Source organism: Marmota marmota, unplaced genomic scaffold (genome assembly GCF_001458135.2).
Source record: "Marmota marmota marmota unplaced genomic scaffold, marMar, whole genome shotgun sequence".
Taxonomy (NCBI): Eukaryota; Metazoa; Chordata; class Mammalia; order Rodentia; family Sciuridae; genus Marmota; species Marmota marmota.
Window position 1 is genome coordinate 1,836,847 of NW_026000225.1, and position 20,933 is coordinate 1,857,779.

At 45.7% G+C, this 20,933-nt stretch overlaps 1 protein-coding gene across 1 annotated transcript in view; it reads right to left on the reverse strand.

Moving 5' to 3' along the window:
• The window catches only part of Ank1 (ankyrin 1), a 204,398-nt gene that overhangs the window by 55,202 nt on the left and 128,263 nt on the right, over positions 1-20,933 (reverse strand). Inside the window, exons 3-11 of the mRNA XM_048792871.1 lie at positions 12,949-13,047; positions 8,837-8,935; positions 8,117-8,215; positions 6,488-6,673; positions 5,307-5,405; positions 4,714-4,812; positions 4,321-4,419; positions 2,717-2,914; positions 726-947 (exon numbers count right to left, since the gene is read on the reverse strand). Of these exons, the coding sequence (XP_048648828.1) occupies positions 726-947; positions 2,717-2,914; positions 4,321-4,419; positions 4,714-4,812; positions 5,307-5,405; positions 6,488-6,673; positions 8,117-8,215; positions 8,837-8,935; positions 12,949-13,047 (1,200 nt within the window). The remainder of the gene's footprint in view (positions 1-725; positions 948-2,716; positions 2,915-4,320; positions 4,420-4,713; positions 4,813-5,306; positions 5,406-6,487; positions 6,674-8,116; positions 8,216-8,836; positions 8,936-12,948; positions 13,048-20,933) is intronic.

The following is a 20,933-nucleotide window of genomic DNA, read 5'->3' on the forward strand; positions in this document are numbered from 1 at the left end:
GAAGCCAGAGCCATTCTCCTGGGAGAAAGGGCCCACAGCAATGGAGGCTTCCCGGCACCCCAAGTTTTGATCCCTTTGAGATGCCAAGACCTCAGGAACCCAAGCTTCCTCCACCAGGCACCTCTGCATTCCTCCCATGCCTGATATTGTCATTAGATGCTCACTCCCTGGGAGAAGAAAGGGACTTATTCCTTCTTCTTCTTCTTCTTCTTTTTTTTTTTTTTTGGTGGTGCTGGGTATTGAACCCAGGGCCTTGTGAGTGCTAGGTAAGCCAGCACTCTACCAACTGAGCTATATCCCAAGCCCCTTATTCCTTCTTGAATCTCCAAAATCTCCCTGTCATGGGTTAGAGCAGGTGCCTGAGAAATAATTGGTCTGTGATAAATGGATGAATAGTGAATGAAAGAGAGAATGGCTCACTGCCCTTTCTGGGAAAGTACAACAACACACCAGGCTCACAGATGGTGGCCAGTCCTATGGGTGTCCACCCTTCCAGCTGCCTACATTGTCATTAAAACTTCAAAGGCCATCAGGCAGGAATCCCCTTGGAGCCCCAGTCTGTTATTTATGGCTTTTCTTTTCTTTTTTTCCTTTTGTGACAAGTTCTTGCCCAGGCTGGCCTTGAACGTGAACTGGGCACAAGTGGTCCTCCTGCCCTAGCTTTCCTAGGATTTGGGACTACAGGTGCCTGTCACTTTTTAAGAACAAGAGAAAAAGGGCTGTACCTTGGTCATGCAGGCCTGGGATGCCTCCTTTTCCAGAAGGGCCAGGGCTGTATCCACATGGCCCTCTCGGGCCGCAGTGTGCAGGGGCGTGTGCCCGGCAGTGGTGGCCAGGTTGGGGTTGGCATTATTTTCTAAGAGGAGCTTCACCATGTTTGTGTGGCCGATGCGAGCTGCGCAGTGAAGTGGGGTCTGGTCATCCTGAACCCCAAAGGGAAAACAAAGATTGGGAAATGTTAACATTATCAAACCCAACATTTCATTTTACAAACAAGAAAGGTAAGGCCCCGAAAGGTTAAATGATTTTCTCAGGGACACAGCGAAGCGGATAAAGAGCTGGAATTTGAGTCAAGCCTTTGAGTCATAGAAAATGATATGTTCTATCTTATTTAACTTTATAACTCTTCAAGTAAGTTGTTATTTCCACTTAATTGTCCAAAGGCTCAGCCCTCCCATCTGTAAAATGAGAATGATAATATTGACAGATAATGTACAGAAAGGGCCTCATGTAGTGTTGGGTATATAATAAACACTCAATAAACTTGTTATTACCATCTCCCCAGACCTTTCCAAGCGGATATGCTCATCTTTCTGTTTGAACTTTACTTTCAGTTTCTCTACACCAGGGGTCATGGGAGAGTTAAATTGCTAAAAGGGAAGGACGTAGTCTTGTCCCACCCCTGCCCAACTTCCTGTTTATGGCTATGGTGTAGGGCTCCACAGACAAGGTCTTTCTGTCACTGGGCTCATCCCAAGTTATGGTCCAGACACAAATCTCAGGTCCTAACGCTAAGGGGCATCTTCAACCATCTATGGGTAGGAAAGCATGATCTTTGCCCATCGACTTGCAGAATCAGCAGCTATCCTTATTGGTCACTCACCCAACATTTCAAAAATGTGCATACAACAAGGGGAAATTCTCCATTTTTGTTTTTAATTAGTTAATTTGATATACGTATTTTTGTGGTACTGGGGATTGAACTCAGGGGCACTCAACCACTGAGCAACATCCTCAGCCCTATTTTTGTATTTTATTTAGAGACAGGGTCTCACTGAGTTGCTTAGTGCCTTGCTTTTGCTGAGGCTGGCTTTGAACTCCCGATCCTCCTGCCTCAGCCTCCTGAGCCACTGAGATTACAGTGCGCCAACCACGCCCGGCTCTGGAGACACTTTTGATTTTCATAACTAGGGGAGGAGAGCTGTTGCTACCTAATGGGTTGAGGCCAGGGATGATGCTGATCATCCTACAATGCTCAGAACCACAAACATCAACTCCAAATGTCAATGGTCCAAGGTTGAGAAGCCTCCAGTACCCCAGTGCATGGCTGAGGTCAATGCTTAATGAAAGCATTTTCAAATGAATGAATGAGCCATCCTCTGCTGCCCTTGAAAGATGCCTTGCCCCACTCAGTTCTCCTCCTCTGGAAATGGACAGGAGGCAGAGGAGATAATGGGTTATAGCCCCACTAGTTTCCTGGACCAACCTGGGAACCCTTGACCTAGGGAGGAGAGAGAAAAACCATGGCCACAGGAGGAATCTGCTTTAGGCCTAAACTCATGCCTGTAGCAGTGTCATGTTAAGCCCCTCTGCAGAAGAAGATTACTCAGCTCAGGCCACCGCTGCCATTGTTGGGAAAGCCCGGCAGTCTCTGAGACTTCATTGTTCTTCAGCCTGGGCTTGGTTGGAGCTGAAGTGGTTCCTCAACCCATGTGTACACCATGAATGCTGCTTCTGGAGTCAGGACTCCTGGGCACAAACCCACCCTGGACCACAGCCCACTACAGGGGCTGTGCTAACTGAGTGCAGGAGTGAAGGATGAGCACACACCAAGTGCACTTGTCTCCCAGGCTTTAGCAGCCACCCACACTGCACAGGCCCTGAATCTTAGGATCCTCTCAAGGCACCTGCTCTGGTCCTGCCCAGGTCAGGCTCTGGTTCTACCTCCCTCTGTCCTTGTCCCCTCCAGCACCTTCTTCAATAGCTGCCCACTCACCAGGGCTCTGGAGTTTGGTTTGGCTCCTTTATCCAAAAGGACCTTGGCCACCCTGTGATGGCCACAGTGGGCTGCGACATGGAGTGGGGTCAGGTGGTCCAGGGTGATGTCGTCTATCTCTGCATTGTATTGCAATAGAAGTCGGACACAGTCGAGGTGGTCTCCCTGAGCCGCCATGTGAATTGGGGACAAGCCATTCTGGGTAAAGAAAACAACACAAACAATTGCAAGGCTTTCTGGGAATGGAACACGGAAATTCAGGACAATGATACCAACATCACTTCCCTTTTCTGGCCTATGTGATGCTTTGAAGTGAGTCCTGAGTGAGCTTGGTTCAATCAGGCCTCCCTGCTCCTGCTGGCCTCCAGCTACATTCTCCTTTCCACCCAAATACTCTAAGCCATTACCAGTTAGGCCCACCTTTTCCACAAACCCTTCCCTGACCACCCTGGACCCCTGTGGGCTTTCCTGATCTGTGCCATTCACTTAGACCTTATTCTCATATTTGTCAAATCATGGTTAACTTTTCAGATGTGTGTATTACTTCTCCTTACAAGCATCTTAAGATCAGTGGCTCTGTCTAATGCTTCTTTCTCTTCCTCCCTCCTTCCTTTCTTTACATACACTGGGTTGGAATTCAGGGCCTTGCACCTGCTAGGCAAGCATTCTACCACTGAGCTATATCCCAGTCTTACTCTAAATTTTATTTTGAGAGGGTCTCAACAAGTTGCTCAGGTTGGCCTTAAACTTGCAGTCCTCCTGCCTCAAACAACGACAGGCTGCACCATGGCACCCAGCTCTAATGTTTCTTAAATGCCTCACAGTGCCAAATAAATGTGTGTATCATACTTAGGGGTCCTTAATTAATGTGGTTTTCAGTGAATAAAGTGACAAAGTAGAACTGGATCTGGATCCTTCTGTTCCTGGCTCCTGACAAATGCACTTCAGTGGTTGAGTAGGGGCCTGGTTTTCTACTTTGACACATCTTCTAAATTCACCCCAAGGAACAGGGCAGAAGGCCTGGAGGAGGTAGAGGCAGAACTTCCCTCCTGGAAGACTCAAGTCCTCACATTAGAAACTAGAGATGGACCTTTGCTCTGGCCTCTAATGGAGCTTGAGAAGGACAGTTTCATTTTCTTTTTAAAACTTCACTCCCATTTGCCCTAGGCTCTGAAGACTTCTAAAAGTCTTAGCTTCTATTGCTTCTGGAGCTAGGATCAAAGAGATAGGGATTGATTTAGAGTCTTTGGGCCAGATCTGGCCTGCAGATTTACCTAGCTTTGTAAACAAAGTTTTGTTGGAACATGGCCACTAGTTTGCCCATGTTTACTTTTTCATTCCATTGGCAGTTTAATCATTGCAACAGAGACTGAAGCCTGTAAAGCCTAAATATTTACTACCTGGTCCTTTAGATAAAATGTTTTCAATCCTTGATCCAGAATAATTAGAACTTCCTATGTGACAGGTGTTGCAATAAATGTCATACACACTATTGCATTCAGTTGTATTGACATCTCTCTTTTACAGAAATGGGATTTGATCCCAGGTCTGTCTGATCTGGATCCCTGCCTGGAAGATTCCCCCAACAGGAAGGAGGTACACACCTTGGTTTTGGCTTGGATGGGTGCCCCGTGGTCCAACAGGATCTCTGAGATTCGCACGTGCCCATTTCGAGCTGCACAGTGGAGAGGTGTCAATTCGTCCTTTAAAAGACAGAGTGAAAAACAGAAAGCCCAAAAGGCACCCATCAGAGGCCATTTGGAGAGAAGACTGCCTGCAGCATTGTTCTCAGCTGCAGAAGTGCTGATGTTTCCTTTGGGGCTAGTTTGACTCCAGCTTATGATCTTCTCCCGCTGCACCAGGCAGACATGGCAAGATGCCCTGGGAGGCGAGTGGTGTGTCACTAACGGGGTCACCAGGAGCTTACCTCTCCAGGTGAGGCTCTCGAGGGCAGAACCCCCTCCCCTGACCTGGCCATGAAGGTTGCTGGCACCCACCTTGGTCCTTGTTTCTATCTGGGCTCCCCGGTCTAGCAGGAGTCGCACCATGATCACGTTCCCCCTGCGGGAGGCGATGTGCAGTGGTGTGATACCGTTCTGGAGGGGAAGAAGCAGGGTACAGTCAGGAATAGGCATCCTCTTGAATGTGGCTGGGTGCACCCCGCTCCCCAGCGCCCCAGCCCTGCAACTGTAGCCATTTTAAACCTACTGTTAGGGCATTTCTCACTGAAGAAAGGTTTTAAAACCTGAGAGGACCTATTTACACTGTTGTTGGCCAAGCCATGTCCCCCAGAGTCACCCTAACAGACAGAAAGCAAGCTGACTATTTGAAAACTGGCCCCTGCCTCTATGTTTCCCATGTTAAGAATGACCAAATGTGGTTTAGAGTTTCTCAAGACAAAACAGGCAGAAAATGAGGGATGACTGTTTAGGAACCTGTCAGCAAGCAAGGGGTCTTGATAGACACTGCTGTTTCACCCCTAGGCATTTCTGCAGCATGGATGAATTCCATGGTGTCAGGGCAAGAGGCAGGGACACCCAGATTCTAGAAACCCCCAGACTCCCAGACAGCCATGCAGAAGATAGGTTACCTGTGGCGTGAAGTTGACACTGGCTCCCCTGTTGAGGAGTAACTGGGCCACGTTGAGGTTCTCGTAGTGAGCTGCGATGTGGAGGGGGGTAAATCCCGTCTGGGGTACAACAGAGGGGTAGAAAACCTGTCATGTGTCTTCCCAAGAGAGGAGAGAAAACCTGGCATCTCTAACCAAGAATCAGTCTGGGGATCCAGGAAAAGTTGGTAGATCCAGAGGACCTAATACATGAAGCAGATTTTGATGGATGGTCGCATCGCAGAATGGGTCAAGGGACATCCTGTAGCATGTTGTATTAAAAAAACAGGCACCTGAGTGACCAGTCTCTGCTTTGTGCCCATGGACAAGCCATAGAGTACGATTGCCTCAAACTCTGTAGGGCCACTCATCGGAAAGATTACTTAGGAGGAGATTTTAATTCATGGATGGCAAGTGTTATGGGGGTCCTTGATCTTAATTCTAGGGATAGTTTCAGCTTCCTAAAATAGTCTGATGACTCATTTGCTTGACCAAAGGCAGACCTCTGGCCCCTTGGTGGGTCCATTGTTGCCACCCTGTCTTATAACCTCAGACACATCTATCCCTTGTCAGCTGTTTTGGAGACAAAACCCAGTGGCCATGGGTTAGAGTGGAGTGGGGTGAGGGGGCCATGTGAACAATTCAGCCCAAATCCACTCCCACTGAAAGAAAACAGAGTCTAAATGTTCAGACAGTGGATCCAACAGTGTAGATGACTGATTAACAAATGAGGCCCCTGGGGAAACCCCTCTTTCCACACTCCAGCCCCCCAAGACTGGGACACCTCCTCCCTCTAGCAGGGGGCAGCTGGGGTAAAAAAAAAAGGGGAAGAAAAGCCCAGAATGCCACTCCTGGACCCAGCTTCACTCTGGATGGAGACTCATCCCACCCCACCTGGACGTTCCCTGCTCCCTGCTAAGAACATTTTTCTCTGTATTCATGGGGTAGGGGGGGCACCTAAAGCGGAGCTGTCTACTGGCTCCTGTCTGTGTTGTTACTGGGAACCTGATGGCACTGTGGAGCTGGTGCCCAGTGTGACAGGTGGTCCGTCTAGGGCCTGGCTCATTCTTGGGAAATGGTTGGGTGTTTGTGGTGACTCTATCACATAGGCCTCCATGGTTGTGGCCTGGTGTCCCCCGGGTGCTCCTCCTGGCCACCCTCACCTTGGAAAGGACATCTGGGTTGGGGTCATTCTGCAGAAGCACCGCAGCTGTCCGTGTGTCATCGTTGCGGGCTGCGATGTGCAGGGCCGGGAGGCGCACTTTCCCTTTCGTCCCATAGTTGATGAGGTGTGCCACCACATTCTCATGGCCCTGCTGCAGAGCCACGGCTAGAGGAGTGAAGCCATCCTGGCCAGAGGAGAGGAAAGATGGATTTACTCTGACTGTTATGGTTTGGATACGTGATGTCCTTCGAAAGCTTACATGTGAGACGATGCAAAAACATTCAGAGGTGAAACAATTAGGTTATGAGAGGTGAAACATAATCAATGGTTTAATTCACTGGTATGGATTAGCTGGGTGGCAACTATAGGCAGGTAGAGTGTGGCTGGAGGAGGTGGGTCACTGGGAGTGTGTCTTTGGAGTTTATATTTTGTCCCTCGTGAACACAGCTCTCTCTGCTTCCAGATTGCCACGTCCTGAGCTGCTTTCTTCCTCCACACTTTTCTGCCATCGTGTTCTGCCTCATCTGGGCCCTCAGCAATGGAACTGGCTATGTGTGGACTGAGATCTCTCTGAAAGTGTGAGCCCCAAACAAACTTCTTCTCCTCTAATTGTTCTTGTCAGGTCTTTTAGTCACAGCAACAAAAAAGCTGAGTAAAACACTGACTCTTGGACACTTGCTGTCCTCAAGATGGGACACATACTCTTGCCTCAGGGCTTTTGTTCCTGATGGGTCCCAGCCTAAAATGACCTTCCTCTGATGTGCTGCTTTTCAAAGCTCTCTTTATCCTCCAAGCTTAGCTTTTAAATGCCACCTATCTCCTCCCTAAAGATTTTCTTGTACCACTTCCTTGCTCTGCAGCCTCACAGAGCCTGTGGTAATCATTTTTAAGCATTTACTTAATTTTCCTTTATCATTTGTTTCTAGCCTCACTGTGTGCTATGAGACATTTTACTGCTTTTGATTCTTTACCTACCCTCCCTCTCAGCCCATCCATCCGTGCCAGAATCATGCCTTGAACATGGCAGAATATTACTGAATACCTACCATATGCTAGAAACCAAGGCAGGCCCTGAGCATTTAATGTGAATTACTAATATTGATTCCTTTGGCTGCATACTGAGGGGAACAGGACCCCGTGAAGTGCTGAGGCAGGATACGGCAAAGTCATTGAGTCAAGAGTCAGGAACAGCCTCGGCTCCAGTTAATCCAACTACTAACCTCAGGATCAGAGCTAAAGTGACTTGTTCAAGGGTGTACCATGGGTTCATGACAAGAGCCTTTCTCGGGTAGGCAGACTCGTCAATCAGACATTCACACACCAGCCCCACCCACTAGCCCTCAGCGTTGGATATCAGCAGGATGACATCTTCAAGTCTGATGTCATTTCTTTCATCTACGTCTGGGCATTGCTCAAGACCCATGACTTTGTCTCTTACTCCCTTGAAGAACCTCGGGACACTCAGGTGTGACATGAAGTGACATGCAAGTGACATGAAGGTCAGGAACACTCAGTGACACTCTATGTCAGTTGAGATCTCAGATGCAGTCAGGACCCATCCCAGGAAGATCCCATATCATATGCCCAGGGCACTCTGGTGATGAGGGCATTTTCCCAAAGTACTTACTTCTGTGGCTACATTCTGATTAGCTCCATTTTCCAGTAAAAACTTTACCACTTCCAAATGATTTTCTTGTGCTGCCATGTACAGGGGAGTAAAGCCTTTCTGCAAGCCAAAAGAAGAGGCCATTAGAACTCACCTGCAATGAGGAGAGAGGCAGACGCAGGCGGAAAACCCTCGAAAAGAGAGGACAGCTCTCTCTTCATCTCATTTTCACACATCCCCCAGGGAGATACCCCCCATCTGTGAAGACTCACTGTCTCTTTGAAACAGCATAATGAGTTATTACCAAAGGCCGCAAGGTGGGGATGACTCTCCAGGAAGTTTGGGTCTTGCCCCTCACCACTGTCAGTCTGCCCCACTGGATCACATGTACCCCTTCCATTTCTACTCCTTTCCTTGTTAACCCCCAAGCCTCATCCCCTTCCCCCTCCACACACAGTTTCTCTCCCTAAATGAACCATGACTAAATATTATTAATCAGTTGGTTTACTGGATAGAGATGGGCCTGCAATGCTTAGAACATGTAGTCTAATCATGAAAAAAACAATAAAGAATGCACGCATCCCTGCTTGGATACAAGTTGCTAATAAATCTAGGCGCGGCTACAGTGTGCGTGTGTGTGTGTGTGTGTGTGTGTATGTATGTATTCTCTTGATGCAATAGCTTATGTGTCCACTGTGTAATAGAAAAGAGGAGTGATCTGGGACTAGAGAAAGCCATTACCTGTGACTGAGCATTGACATTGGCGCCATAGTTGACCAGCTCCCGGACCACCTCATCCTGACCTGCGAGGGCAGCGATGTGCAGAGCTGTGTTTCCTTTCTGAAATGCACGGAGGGAGGGACAGAGGAGGGTTTGCACTGGACTTGCATAAATGACTATCATAGGTAGCTAAACACGAGTGCTGAGGTCTAGTGGCCTTCTCTTGGGTCAAAAGAGGTAGAAAATGCACATGTGTGTGCTTGGCCTGACATATATCTTAAAATAGTATTGTAGACACCAGGAGAAAAATTCTTCTTGCATTTTTTTAATAAAAAATTATGCTGACAGTACACACACACACACACACAATGTAACTTCTCAACAGCTAATCTTGCTGCACACAGGCACAGCGCCTTGTCACTGGCTTACAGTGCCCCTTGGCACACACACCATGAGATCCGCAAGCAAACTGGCCTGTGTGGTGTGCTTCCACTATGTCTGGGAGCTCTGGAGAAAGGGAGGCAGCAGATTCCCTGGCTTGATACCCTCAATGCTGTTAAAGGGACACCCACAAACCAAAAGCTGGTCTGAAGGGGACAAAGGTGATGAGAGGATAAGAACATAAGAAAATATTAAAAAAAAAAGGAAAGGGTAAAATGCACTCTATAGTGTATGTAGGGAAGAGAAGAAAAATATGAAAATAAATGGGGGGTGCCTTCGTAGAATAAAATCTGGCAAAGGAAAATGCAAAGAGAATATTTAAAATATTATTAAGTAAAACTTAATGACAAAGTTCTCACCAAACAAGAGAGGAGGGAAAGCCAAAGAGAAAAAACCCTAAGATAAAATAAGGCATACAAGTGTCTTAAACCTCTTAAAAGATAAGAACCAGTAGCAGAAGGAAACGAGGCAGGTTGCCAGGAGTGAGTTTAACGTTCAGGTTTTCTGGTCTGTGGCTATCCTGGATACTGAACCACGGTTCACAGAGGAAGTGCAGGACCAGCTGTGTCCATCTGTGTCTAGCATGCTGAGGTTCCCTGGCCGGCCAACCTTTCTGCCAGGTTCCTCCTGACTCCCAGGAGTCTTGGGCCCAAAAGCTACCAATGTCTCCCCAAGGGATCCTCTGCATGTCATGCACTGGCACCCCTGTTCAGGGACATTCTGGGGGACAGGCTCCAGTCAGCATGTCTGTCAAGTCAAGTGGAGAAAGCAGGACTACAGCCAGACCCATCTGTCTCTGTGATACTTAAGTAGCAGAAATGATAAACAACCTATTTTTTTATAGTTCATCTGGCCCTTTGTATCCCCGGTTCTGTAGCCACAGATTCCACCAACCTTACGTTGAAAATATTAGGGAAAAAATGCATTTGTACCGAATATGTGCAGACTTTTCTTGTCATTATTCCCTATACAATACAGTATAACAACTCCTTACCTAGCATTTACATTGTATTAGGTATTATAGAGGTGATGTGAAGTCTGTGCGAGGATGTGCTTAGGTTATGGGCAAATACTATACCATTCCATGTCAGAGACTTGAGCCTCCATAGATTTTTTGGTGTCTGTGGGAGTCCTGGAATCTGGATACTGAGGGACGACTGCATAAAGTTTTTAAACTAAACTCCATAATCATGTACTAATCCACTTCTGAAAATAAGAACTGATGAGAACCAGGACTTCAAACCCAGTCCTTGCACTGCAGCCACCTGTCACCTGCAGGCAAAGCTTCCTCACTGAGGTGGGCTTGAGCAGCTCAGGACCCAGCTCCACAGACACATAACCACTGTTGTCCAAGTGTCCCCAGGTAGGTCCCCTGTGGGGACCTGGGAGCTGGAAGTTCAGATCTTCATTTCTTGTGCTTTATTTAAGATCAAAGTTTGCATCAGGCAGGAGATTTTTTGTTTATTTGTTGCCTCCCAAAGTCCCATTTGATAAGCAGAAGGATTCTTTCTCCAGGATCCAGCAGGGAATAAATGCCAGAAGCGAATGTATAGATGCTAATTAATAATTTCTCATAGAAGTCCAAGGAGGTTATGTTAAAGGTTTTGGCACTTGGGTCCTTTTCATTTGCTGTACTAAATGAAACAGGGCTGCTGGCACCAGGAACTTTTCTAGAAACCAGGACTCAGAGCTCCAAGTGGAGCATCCCTGCCTCCCGTGAAGAAGGACGTATGTTGTATCCCTTCATTACTGAGAACCCATGTGTCAGGCTCTGGGCCAGGCAGGGTAGAAACACAGAGGTGACTGAGACTCAGGTTCTCTGTCCTGAAGAGGCAGACCTCAAATGTTTCTTTCCATCTGCTCTTTCCTGCCTGAAATCTGAGGGTAGCAGAACTTTCTTTCTACCCACTAGGAAGAGAAGCTAATCAGCTGTGGAACCTGGCTGTGGGTCTTGGTTCATGCCGTGTGGGCGGAGGGCAGCGTTGATAAGGAATAACACCAAAGGGAAGTTCCTGGGAAATGGGACCCCTTCCATCCCATCTGCACACACGCGCACACACACACACACACACTCAAGAAGGCCTCTGGCCCTGGGCTGTGGGAGGCAGGAGGAAGGAGGTTGCCATCCTCTACATTCTCCCTCAGCATGAAAGAATATGACCGTGAAGGCGCAGGAAAAATTATTTAGTTCTATTTTGATCCACAAATATCTAATTTCTCCATTTTCAGGGACGCATAGAGCTCATAGAGGGGAGGATGGTTGAAACAGTGCTGAGTGAATTCAAGTGGACGGAGAGACAGAAACACAGTGAGGGAGGAGGCTTTTGTCCGTGGAGATGAAAGCTTTCTCGGTTCATTAATAGCTAAGGTGCTGAGCTCTGGCCTCTAAGGGGTGGAGATGGGAGGGTGGGGAAGCAGTGCATTTGCTTTATGCTTTTGAATTTCTAAGCATAGCTTAGGAGTCTAGATTGGTTTTGGCTTCTTGCTTATTTTTTTTTTAAATCTTTCTCAGGCTTGGGAAATCCATTACAATTCCTCAATCTGTTACGAGTCTTCCTTAGCCCACGGTTTGAGTTTTACCATTTTTTTTTCCTCCTCCCTCTGCATGGCATTCCAAAACCATGCTGGCTCATAAAATTTCTATAAATAAAAGAGACACACCAAGTGTTCATTGCAAAATAACAATCAAAGGGGGGAATTTGGAAAGAGCAAAAGTGCTGAAGCATAATGTTTTCACAGCTCTTGGGGAAATGCCAGGGAAGAGCGGCTGCCCCGGCCCACACAGAGCTGGTCAGATGGTACACTGCTTGCAGCCAGGTATGTGAGAGCATCAAACAAACAAACAAATAAATAAAAATAATAATAATTACATCCCTTCATACTTTTAAGAGCAGGGTGGAGACAATTGCCACTTGTCCTGGGGTTACCAAAAAAATACCCATATATAGTCAGAAAGAGCAACTCAGTTTATTTTATCAGAGAGATCCTTTCACATTGGGAAGATGACATGAAAATTACAGAATTTTACCTTGAGATCTGATTCTACTTTCATAATATTTTGGTAGTTCACGTCATACCCATAAATTATATCTGTTCTCTACATATTGTTCTTCTGTGTTCTCTGCTTGAGAGGCAGCAAAATGTGTGCTGCACAGAGCAGAAACTGAGGCTGTGTATGAGAGCCCATCTAATAAATAACAAATGGGAAATGAGCTGGGGAGAAAACTCAAGCATAAAACATGAGAAAGTAGGGAGAGAAGAGAAAGGGGAATTGAGCAGATGGTACTTGAGCCAGTAAAAGGAGATTTTTTTTTTTTAGTTTAGTTTTGTTTTTTCAAATACTGTCTATATCCTGCTTAATAAAAAAGATGCCTGTATATAAGAAACAAAACTTATCTGGGGGGCTGAGGGTGTAGCTCAGTGGTAGAGCACATGCTTAGCATGTATCTAGATTCAATCTGATTCCCAGCATCATAAAAAAAGTAAAGGCCCACTGAATCTTTCTGGAAACAGGGTCCTGTGTTTTCAGGTGAACTCAGAGAACTGGAAAGTGATCAGGATAAGACAAATTCAGAAGTGCATTTAGGATTGTTTCATGAAGGGCTAGTTTCTAAGACAGTTTGGGACTATATTAAGAGACCAAGAGACTTGAATTTTTTATGACAAGTGCCCCCACTCCCCATGAGACATACCTTGGTTGTCGTTTCTAGAATGATTTCTTTGTGCAGAAGTTCAACCACCATTTTCACATGACCTTCTTTAGAGGCCAGATGCAAGCCATTCAACCCATTCTGAAAAGAGCAGAGAGGTAGGAGAGGTGGTTAGTGGGAATGTATATTCTCTACCCTGGAAAAAGGCCCCACTCCAGTCATGAGGTATATGAAGGAGTAGCAGGACAGAACTGGAGGAACACAGAGCAGAAATGCCCAGACTCCCTTAGTACCTCTTGTGTAGGAGTATCAGGAGCAGGAGAGCAAAGAATGAATGACCACCACTCCCCAGACAGAAACTGAGTTTTGTAAAGTTCTCCCCAAATCAATGGCAGAAGCTTCAAAATAAGATCACTGGCAGTCTTTAGGCATTGGTATGTTTTAGAAGTGTTCCCCGAATACCTATGTGTCAAAGGCTTCTCTGACAGCCTGTGGTGCTATTGGGAGGTGGTAGAAACTTTAATAAGAGGTGGGGCTAGTGGAAAAAGGTTAGGTCACTGGAGGCGTGTCCTTGAAGGGGATATTGGGATACAGGTCTCTTCCTCTTTCTCTTTCACTTTCCAGCTGCCCAGAGATGAGCAATCCTCCTCTGCCATATGCTCACACCATGATGTATTGTGCTGCCACAGGCCCAAAGCAATAGGGCCAAGTGACATGGACTGAAACCTCTGAAACCATGAGCTAAAATAAACCTTTTCTTTTATTAAGTTGGTTTTTTTCAGGCATTTTGCACCGCGACAGAAGGCTGACAAACACAAGCAACCGGCTTAATGGAAATGGTTGATAGAGCGTCAGTTCCCTGGTGAATTTTCATAGCAGCAACCAGAAAAAACAAAGAGGTAATACCACTATGCATCAGTCAGCTTTGCATCACGGTAACTGAAAAACCTGACAAGAATAACTTACATGAGGAAAAGTATATTTTGGGCTCACAGATTCAGAGATCTCAGTCTATCATCAAGTAATTCTATTCCTTGGGTCCAAGATGAGGTAGAATCCCATGGCGGAGGATAGCTGCTCAGCTCATGACAGCTGGGGAGCAGAGAGAGTGGGGTGAGGGAAAGAGATGAAGCAGCAGGGAAGATGAACCCTGCCAGGGCACACCTCCATGACCCCATCTCCTCCAGTCAAGTCCCGCATGCCTACAGTTAATCACCCAGTTCGTCCATTCCAAGTAGGATGGACTGATTAGAGCTCTCATAATCTAATCATTTTCCCTCTGAATATTCCTCCATCAACACCAGAGCTTTTGGGGGGGCACCTCATACCCAAACCATAATACGGTGTGTCCTCCACATTTGCAGAGACATGCTTGCATTACTAAGTGATCAACTTTGAAATAAGGTCTCATATGAAAACATGTATTGCCACCCACCTAGTTGTACGACTTCCTTGATAGAAAAATTGGTATCAAAATAGCCCTTTTCACAATCTGCCATTTCAAATATGACCAAAAAAAGCCTGCTTGCTAGTTTAGTTGTAGGAAAAACAAAACAAAATACATTTTTCATGCCCAATCGTCAGCTCACAAAAGCAGACCTCTTGCTAACCAGTGAAAGTTCTATTCTGTCTTGTGGAGCTACCTCTGTGCTCCAGGGAAAGCAGCCTGGCTCAGGATGTATTCCTCACTCTCCTGCTTCCTGATCTTCTGATCCTTCTTTCACTTAAAGGTCTTGAAACTTTCTGGCAACAGCTGACATCAAAGAGTGCTACTGAGAGCCACAGATAATTCCCACAACACATTGGAATAAAATTTCAATTCTAGTGGATGAGTAGATCATGGCTGGGTACAGAAAATGATTTTAGTCAGTGAGCAATCTCCATCCCCTGCTTTTATTTTGTTTTGCTCCTCGCCTCCTCCTTCCCTGCCAATAATTCTCCTCTCCCCTCCCACTCCTTCCCGGCTTCCGTTTTGATCAATTTTGTTCTAGCACCTTCCTTTCCCGGGGATACCCCTGAGTCACTGCAAACTTTCAGCTAATAAAAACACGTCCACCAACACAATGGGGGCTTGGTTCCTAAGAGTGTGATGTGAGGGATCTCTGACTCACTGTCTCTGGACATTTCTGTAGTGTCACCTGAATTTCTTAAGTCCCACTCCACTTGGGACAGGGCATCATTTCCAGAGATTCCTGTTAAAGCAGAAATTTGCTACTTGGAGGTGGTTGGGCCTCAGTCCATTAATGGACTAGCCATATTGCTTTGTTTATCAGCCTAGGAAACGCTGTTGGGAATAAAGCCCTGATGGGAAAAGGGAAGGAGAACTAAATTGACTTCACGCAAGAGCCTTCGACTGGGGGCAAATTCAACAGGTGCCTAGCTGGGTGTGGTGGCACATGCCTGTAATCCCAGCTATTCATGAGGCCAATATAGGAGGATTGCAAGTTTGAGTCTGGGCTGGACAACTTAGTAAGACCCTGCCTTGATTTAAAAATAAAAATTAAAAAATGGCTGGGGGTATGTAGCTCAGTGGTAAAGCACCCTGGGTTCAATCCCCAGTACTGCAAAAACAAACAAAACCAAAAGCAATGACAACAAAACAGGTGCCTTGAGTGTCAGACAAGAGAGGAGGCTGCAAAGGGAACTTTACCTATGTCCTGTTTAGATCAGGTCTGACCGCACCTCGAGCAACCAGTGAGTGTGGATGGCCACATCTTCGCCCAGCAATACAACTGGTTTTCCCAGGATGTGTCTCTGTGTGTATGTGCACAGGTAGGTAGGTAGATGTGTGGGGCTGATGGGAGGGACTCTTCATTACACACTGCCTCGGAGAAATGCCCTTCAGTTGCCACTAGATTTCCTTCTCCCGCAGATTCTCTACACTATTCAAGGTAGGGTCCAAAGCTGTGTGAATTCCTCACACCCCAGTGTGAATGAGTTTATCAGATCAAAGATAGGTCAGAGCTAGTTTTCCTAACAAAGGGAGAGAGTGCTGGAAGGCAGGCAGCAGTTTGTTAGAACAGGACGCTGGGGGGAATGAAAGAACACTGGACAGATGCTAACCCATCCTCTCAACTCAATTTGCAAGATACAGTTCACAGAAGAGCAATCTGTCAAGTGAGGGGTTCTCCTGAGGCCAAACCCCCCCATTTAGCCACTCCCTGCAACTCTGCCACTTGCAACTGTTTCCTGGGGTAGGGCTCATGAGAGGAGTTGCTCCTTATTAGAGCACAGCTCCCTCTGTGCGGTAGCCTCAAGCCTAGAAGGTTCCAGCACTGAAAGCAGGCACCCTGGGATTACATGGGAATTGGCGGTGGGGTGTGTGGATGCTGGAGCAGCTGCTGCAGTCTGCATACTGCAAGAGACAACTCTAGCTGGGGAAGTGGCCAGCGTAGCCTTGGTGCTGACGGCTGGAGTTTCAGTGCCTACTTGGGCAGCACAGACACAGTGATGGGCATTTGTTGGTCCTGAATGCCTTAAAACTGGAGAGTTGGCAAGCCAGGGAGAAAATACCTCATGCTTACCACTAATGCTCTGGGGTGGCTTTCCCCGCTCTTTGGAGCCAGTGTCCAAATCTCAATCCAGAGGGATTCTAGATTCTGTCTGAGCAGAGACTATTAGAATCCCAAGGGATATCAGAGATCCATGAATTCTACCCTTTCATGCAGCTAAAGAAATTGAGGCACAGGACAGTCAAATGATTAGCTGAAGTCACATAGTCTTTCTAGGCACAGCCATATACAGAACTAGTCTGGGTTTTCCAGAGAGAAAGGGTTTGTTTTTTTCTCCCCCAGGAGCTAGTGTGCTCCCTTCTATCAGATGATGACAGCTTACCTTCCCTTTCTGAGCTATCAAGAAGCTTAGAGCAAACATTCAGTCATAGCAATCATCCCTATGGACCTGACTGAGATCTCTGCAATCCATCTCTAGGATTTTGTTCATTGCCCAGGTCCACGGAAAGCCCCTTTTCTTTCCTCCCTGGGTCATAAGCCTTCTCTTGGCAGACAGCGGCCATCTTCCACCCAAAAGGACCCATCTGATTGGGTCTGCATCTCTCCTAGTTTTACATACCCTCCATCCCAGATCCTGGTTCAATGATGTCTTTCTCCTTTATGACTCTTTCTTTATCTTTCTTACTTTATTTTTAACTTTTTTTGTGTTCCACATAGTCTCCCTAAGTTACTTCCATGTCTCTTCCATGTGGTGATCTGAATCACCGTCCTTATCTGAGCCAGGAAGGTGGTTGGGCATGAGTCCATTAATGGACTACCTGGAACAGTTAACGAGGGTGTCTAAGAAGGCCCAGGAATTTCATGCATAATAAAACTACTTCTGCAATAGGACCATAAGGATCATTTGTCTCAACCTCATTTATGGCCACTGCTCCACCTAACATTGAGACATTTACTCAATCCAGTTCAAAAAACACTTATCGAGAGCCTATTGTGCCTGACAGTGTGCTATAGATGAATAAAATACAATCGTTTTCTCTTGAAGAATATGGCTTTGCGTGACAAACAGATGCATACAAAATAAATGCAGAATCATAAAAAAAAAGCTCCCCAAATGGCATGTGTAAGATTAGCAGTAACACAAAGGAGTAAGGAGCTCCTCTGTCAAGGAGGCCAGAGCTTCACCAAGGCTGTTTCAAGGCCCAGGAGCCGGCCTGGAAACAGTAGGGTTGCAAGTTTATGAACAACAGCAAGATGAGAAGCCATGTCTGGTTTTAAAATCTAAACCCATGAGCTAAGATTTTATAATCTATTCTCAGTGGTTCTCATCCAGTGCATCTGAATTTAACAGATGCACAAATATCAGACTCATAGTGGCAAGTTTTCAGCAGCAACAGGCCTCCTTAGGTAGATGACTGGTCAATAGACATAAGTTATCATCGTCCAGAAGCTAGAGTTGCTGAATGCCTAAAAACCGATTTTCCTGTATCACTGTCTTATTCAATGCATAACTACCCCACACAGAGACCACTTCCTATATTCAAAAGAATGTTCACTGATAAATGTACATTTAATGCTTTCTTTTTCTTAAACAGATTTTTTTAATTGCTGAAATGAGAAAGGGAAGAGTGCAAATTATGTGAAGCATTTGTTCTTAGCTATGACTATGGACAGAGATGAACTGTAATTTATCACCCCTTCAAAACCAGGAACCATATGTTTTATTTTAGTTAAGTCAAGTGTAAGTTGATTGCCAAAAGGAAAAGGCATACTGCAGAATCTTGCCTTGCATCTTTTCAGCTACTCCATCCAACCTTCATAGCCATTTCTGATGCCAAATGGCAGGCAGGCTGTTGAAGGGGATTACAAGAAGGATAAATCACACGTTTCTCAAATAACAGGGCATAGAAGATAAGCAAAAATGAAGTGGAGAAATATGAGAGTATGTGCTTGGGCTAAATTAGAAGCTAGGGGGAGGCGATATCCACTGTGGCTGTTTTTCACCCACACAGGCTTCCCTGGGAGAAGTCATTAGCTTGCTAGATTCTTCTTCCCAGGCTCCTCCTTCTGGGACTCCAATTGCACATGTGTTAGACCCTGGACTTTGTCTTGTAGCTCTCAGCTGCTCTTTTCTGTTTTTATTTCCTCATTCTTTCTCCTTTTTTTATGGTTTCAATCTGAACAATTTCTCTTGCCTTAACTTCAAGTTCTTTGATTCTCTCCTCAGCTATGTCCAGTCCAGATGAACCTATTGAAGAAATTCTTCATCACTGAGAAAGAGGTTTTGTTTTGTTTCTTTACTTTCTAGGATTCCTTTTGACTTTCTTAGCATTTCCATCTCTCTGCTACAATTCTCTATCACCTCATGAATGTGATCCTCTTTCCCTACTAGATTCTGGAACATCTTAATCATAGTTACTTGAAAGTCCATCTGATAGTTCTAGCGTCTTGGTCATCTCTGAGTCTAGTTCTGTTCATTGCTTTGTCTCTTGACAATGGCTTGTTGTTTTCTTTATCCCCCCCCCCTTATTTGTGTTTTATAATTTTTAACTGAATGCCAGATAGCATATGTAAAGGAGTATGAGAGATGAAAGTAAATAGGATTTACAGCTGAAGATGGATAGATTTCTTCATCTGTGACATTGTTAGAACGGGGTGGGAAGGGCGAATATCATTATTAACTTTGGCATATCACAACCTTCACATTCTTTTAGAAATAGGCTGCTGTTACACCCTGTGCTTTGCCAGAGGGGTTTCCTGTGTATCTGATTTCCTTCAGCTCTTAGCTTTCCCATATGCCTGTGCCTCAAATAGGATTTTTCCCATGCCCTTACCCCTCTCCGAACAGTTCTTCTTAGTATGAGGTATGCTCTTTCCTAATCTGGTGGCTGCAGGTTAGTTTTCTTTTGTCCTAGTTCAGCTTCAATCTTGGTAGGCTCTATGCACTGGACCTCAAAGGTATGGCTTAAAAAACAAAAACAAAAAAAGGGGGAGCATCCCTTCCTCTCTTCTCTGAAGCAACAAAACCTACCTTGTCTACATTGGTCTTAGGAGGAAATTTCTTGTGCAGCCTTGAGCAGAAACAAACCTCTGCTCGTTACTGATGAGGGATCCTGGGCCTATAATATAGTTCCTGGCCCTCCCTCAGGAGTACAGGGCCTTTGTTCTATGGTTCTTGTAGCAGCAATGGACCTTTGGCAGGAATTTTCCTATCTCTCCCCAAAAGCCAGGGTAGTCAAGTTTTTATTCCTCCCTTAAGAGATTGGACTTTGGGGCCTGTTCTGAAAGCAGGAGGGTCTGTTTTTGCTGCACAGGACAGATGAGTCTTGGAAAGTGTGCAAAGCTTTGTGTCTGTTCCTCCCTCCACCTGGCCTCCACAGCCACCCATCACCCCCTGCACACCTGAGTCTCTCTCTGGTCTCTGATACTTCTCATGAGCAGCCAGTGAAGGCCTGGGGTCAAAAGCCTGTTCCAGACACATTGGTCTACATGTGGTCTTTCAGAGTTTTCAAGGTTTTTTATGGTGCTCTCTTGCTCCTGTGCTCTGCCAAAGTCAAAATAATTTTTGGAATTAATTCCCAATTCTTTGGAATGCAGTTTACTTGGTTACCTTGCTACCTTAGTCCTCAGATGGGCTCAGGAAAAATCATAATCGGTATATTATGCAGATCTTTTTTTCTAGTTTGTAAGGTGGGAGCAATGATATTCCACATCCTATGTGCTCCCTATACAGTTAAGCCTCTGAAGCCACTTATCTCCACATGATCTTGTGCCACCTGGTCCTAAATTAGCAGACAACCCTTTTTGGGCTCCTTTTTATGGGGGGTGGGGTAAAAATATTCAAGGCAAGCACTCACACCCTGAGTCTTTCATCTGCTTTTGCTCTTTTTCAGGTAAAATGTCAATTTAAAGGATTCTTCTGAGGAGCAATCTGTCTGATGGGAGGGGAAGGAGATCTCAGCCAGGCTGTGTTTCTTTTTAACATTTTTTAAGAAGAAGAAAAAGTCACATTCAGCCTGAATGATTTAATTCGAAGGTTTTTTTTTTTTTTTTTTTGCACCAACTGTGAGAAATTCCATTGGCAAAATATAAAATTCCAGACATTTGTTCTCAGTAAATTATTCCTCTGTTTAGCTCTTCTGATTGCCCCAATTACACTAACTGATTTCTAAATGTATGAATACAGTAGTCATGTCATAGGAACTTAACTCTTGTCCTGTCAAGGGCAGAGGAAGGGTTTCAAACCTCAGGACCTTGTTGTCCTGAGGTCCCACATCTCACTGAAGATTCAAGAACATCTCAAAAGAAGCTGCCTGCATTCTCATGAGAACACACAGCCCACAGTTTCTTTTCTCATGGTTGTTTATTTCCCCTGCCTCTGAGGAGCAGGCAGCCTCAAGCTATGTCCTGTGACCAAGAACCTCAAGGTCCACCCAGTCCTCCCACCTCACTTCTCCTAAAACTAAGTTTTTCAACCCCCTCACTCCTTTTCTTTGAGGTAAGCAGTGGGTTTGGGCCAACAAGCTAATATAGTATCTAGGAAGCATAATCTTCTCATTCACCAACATTTACTAT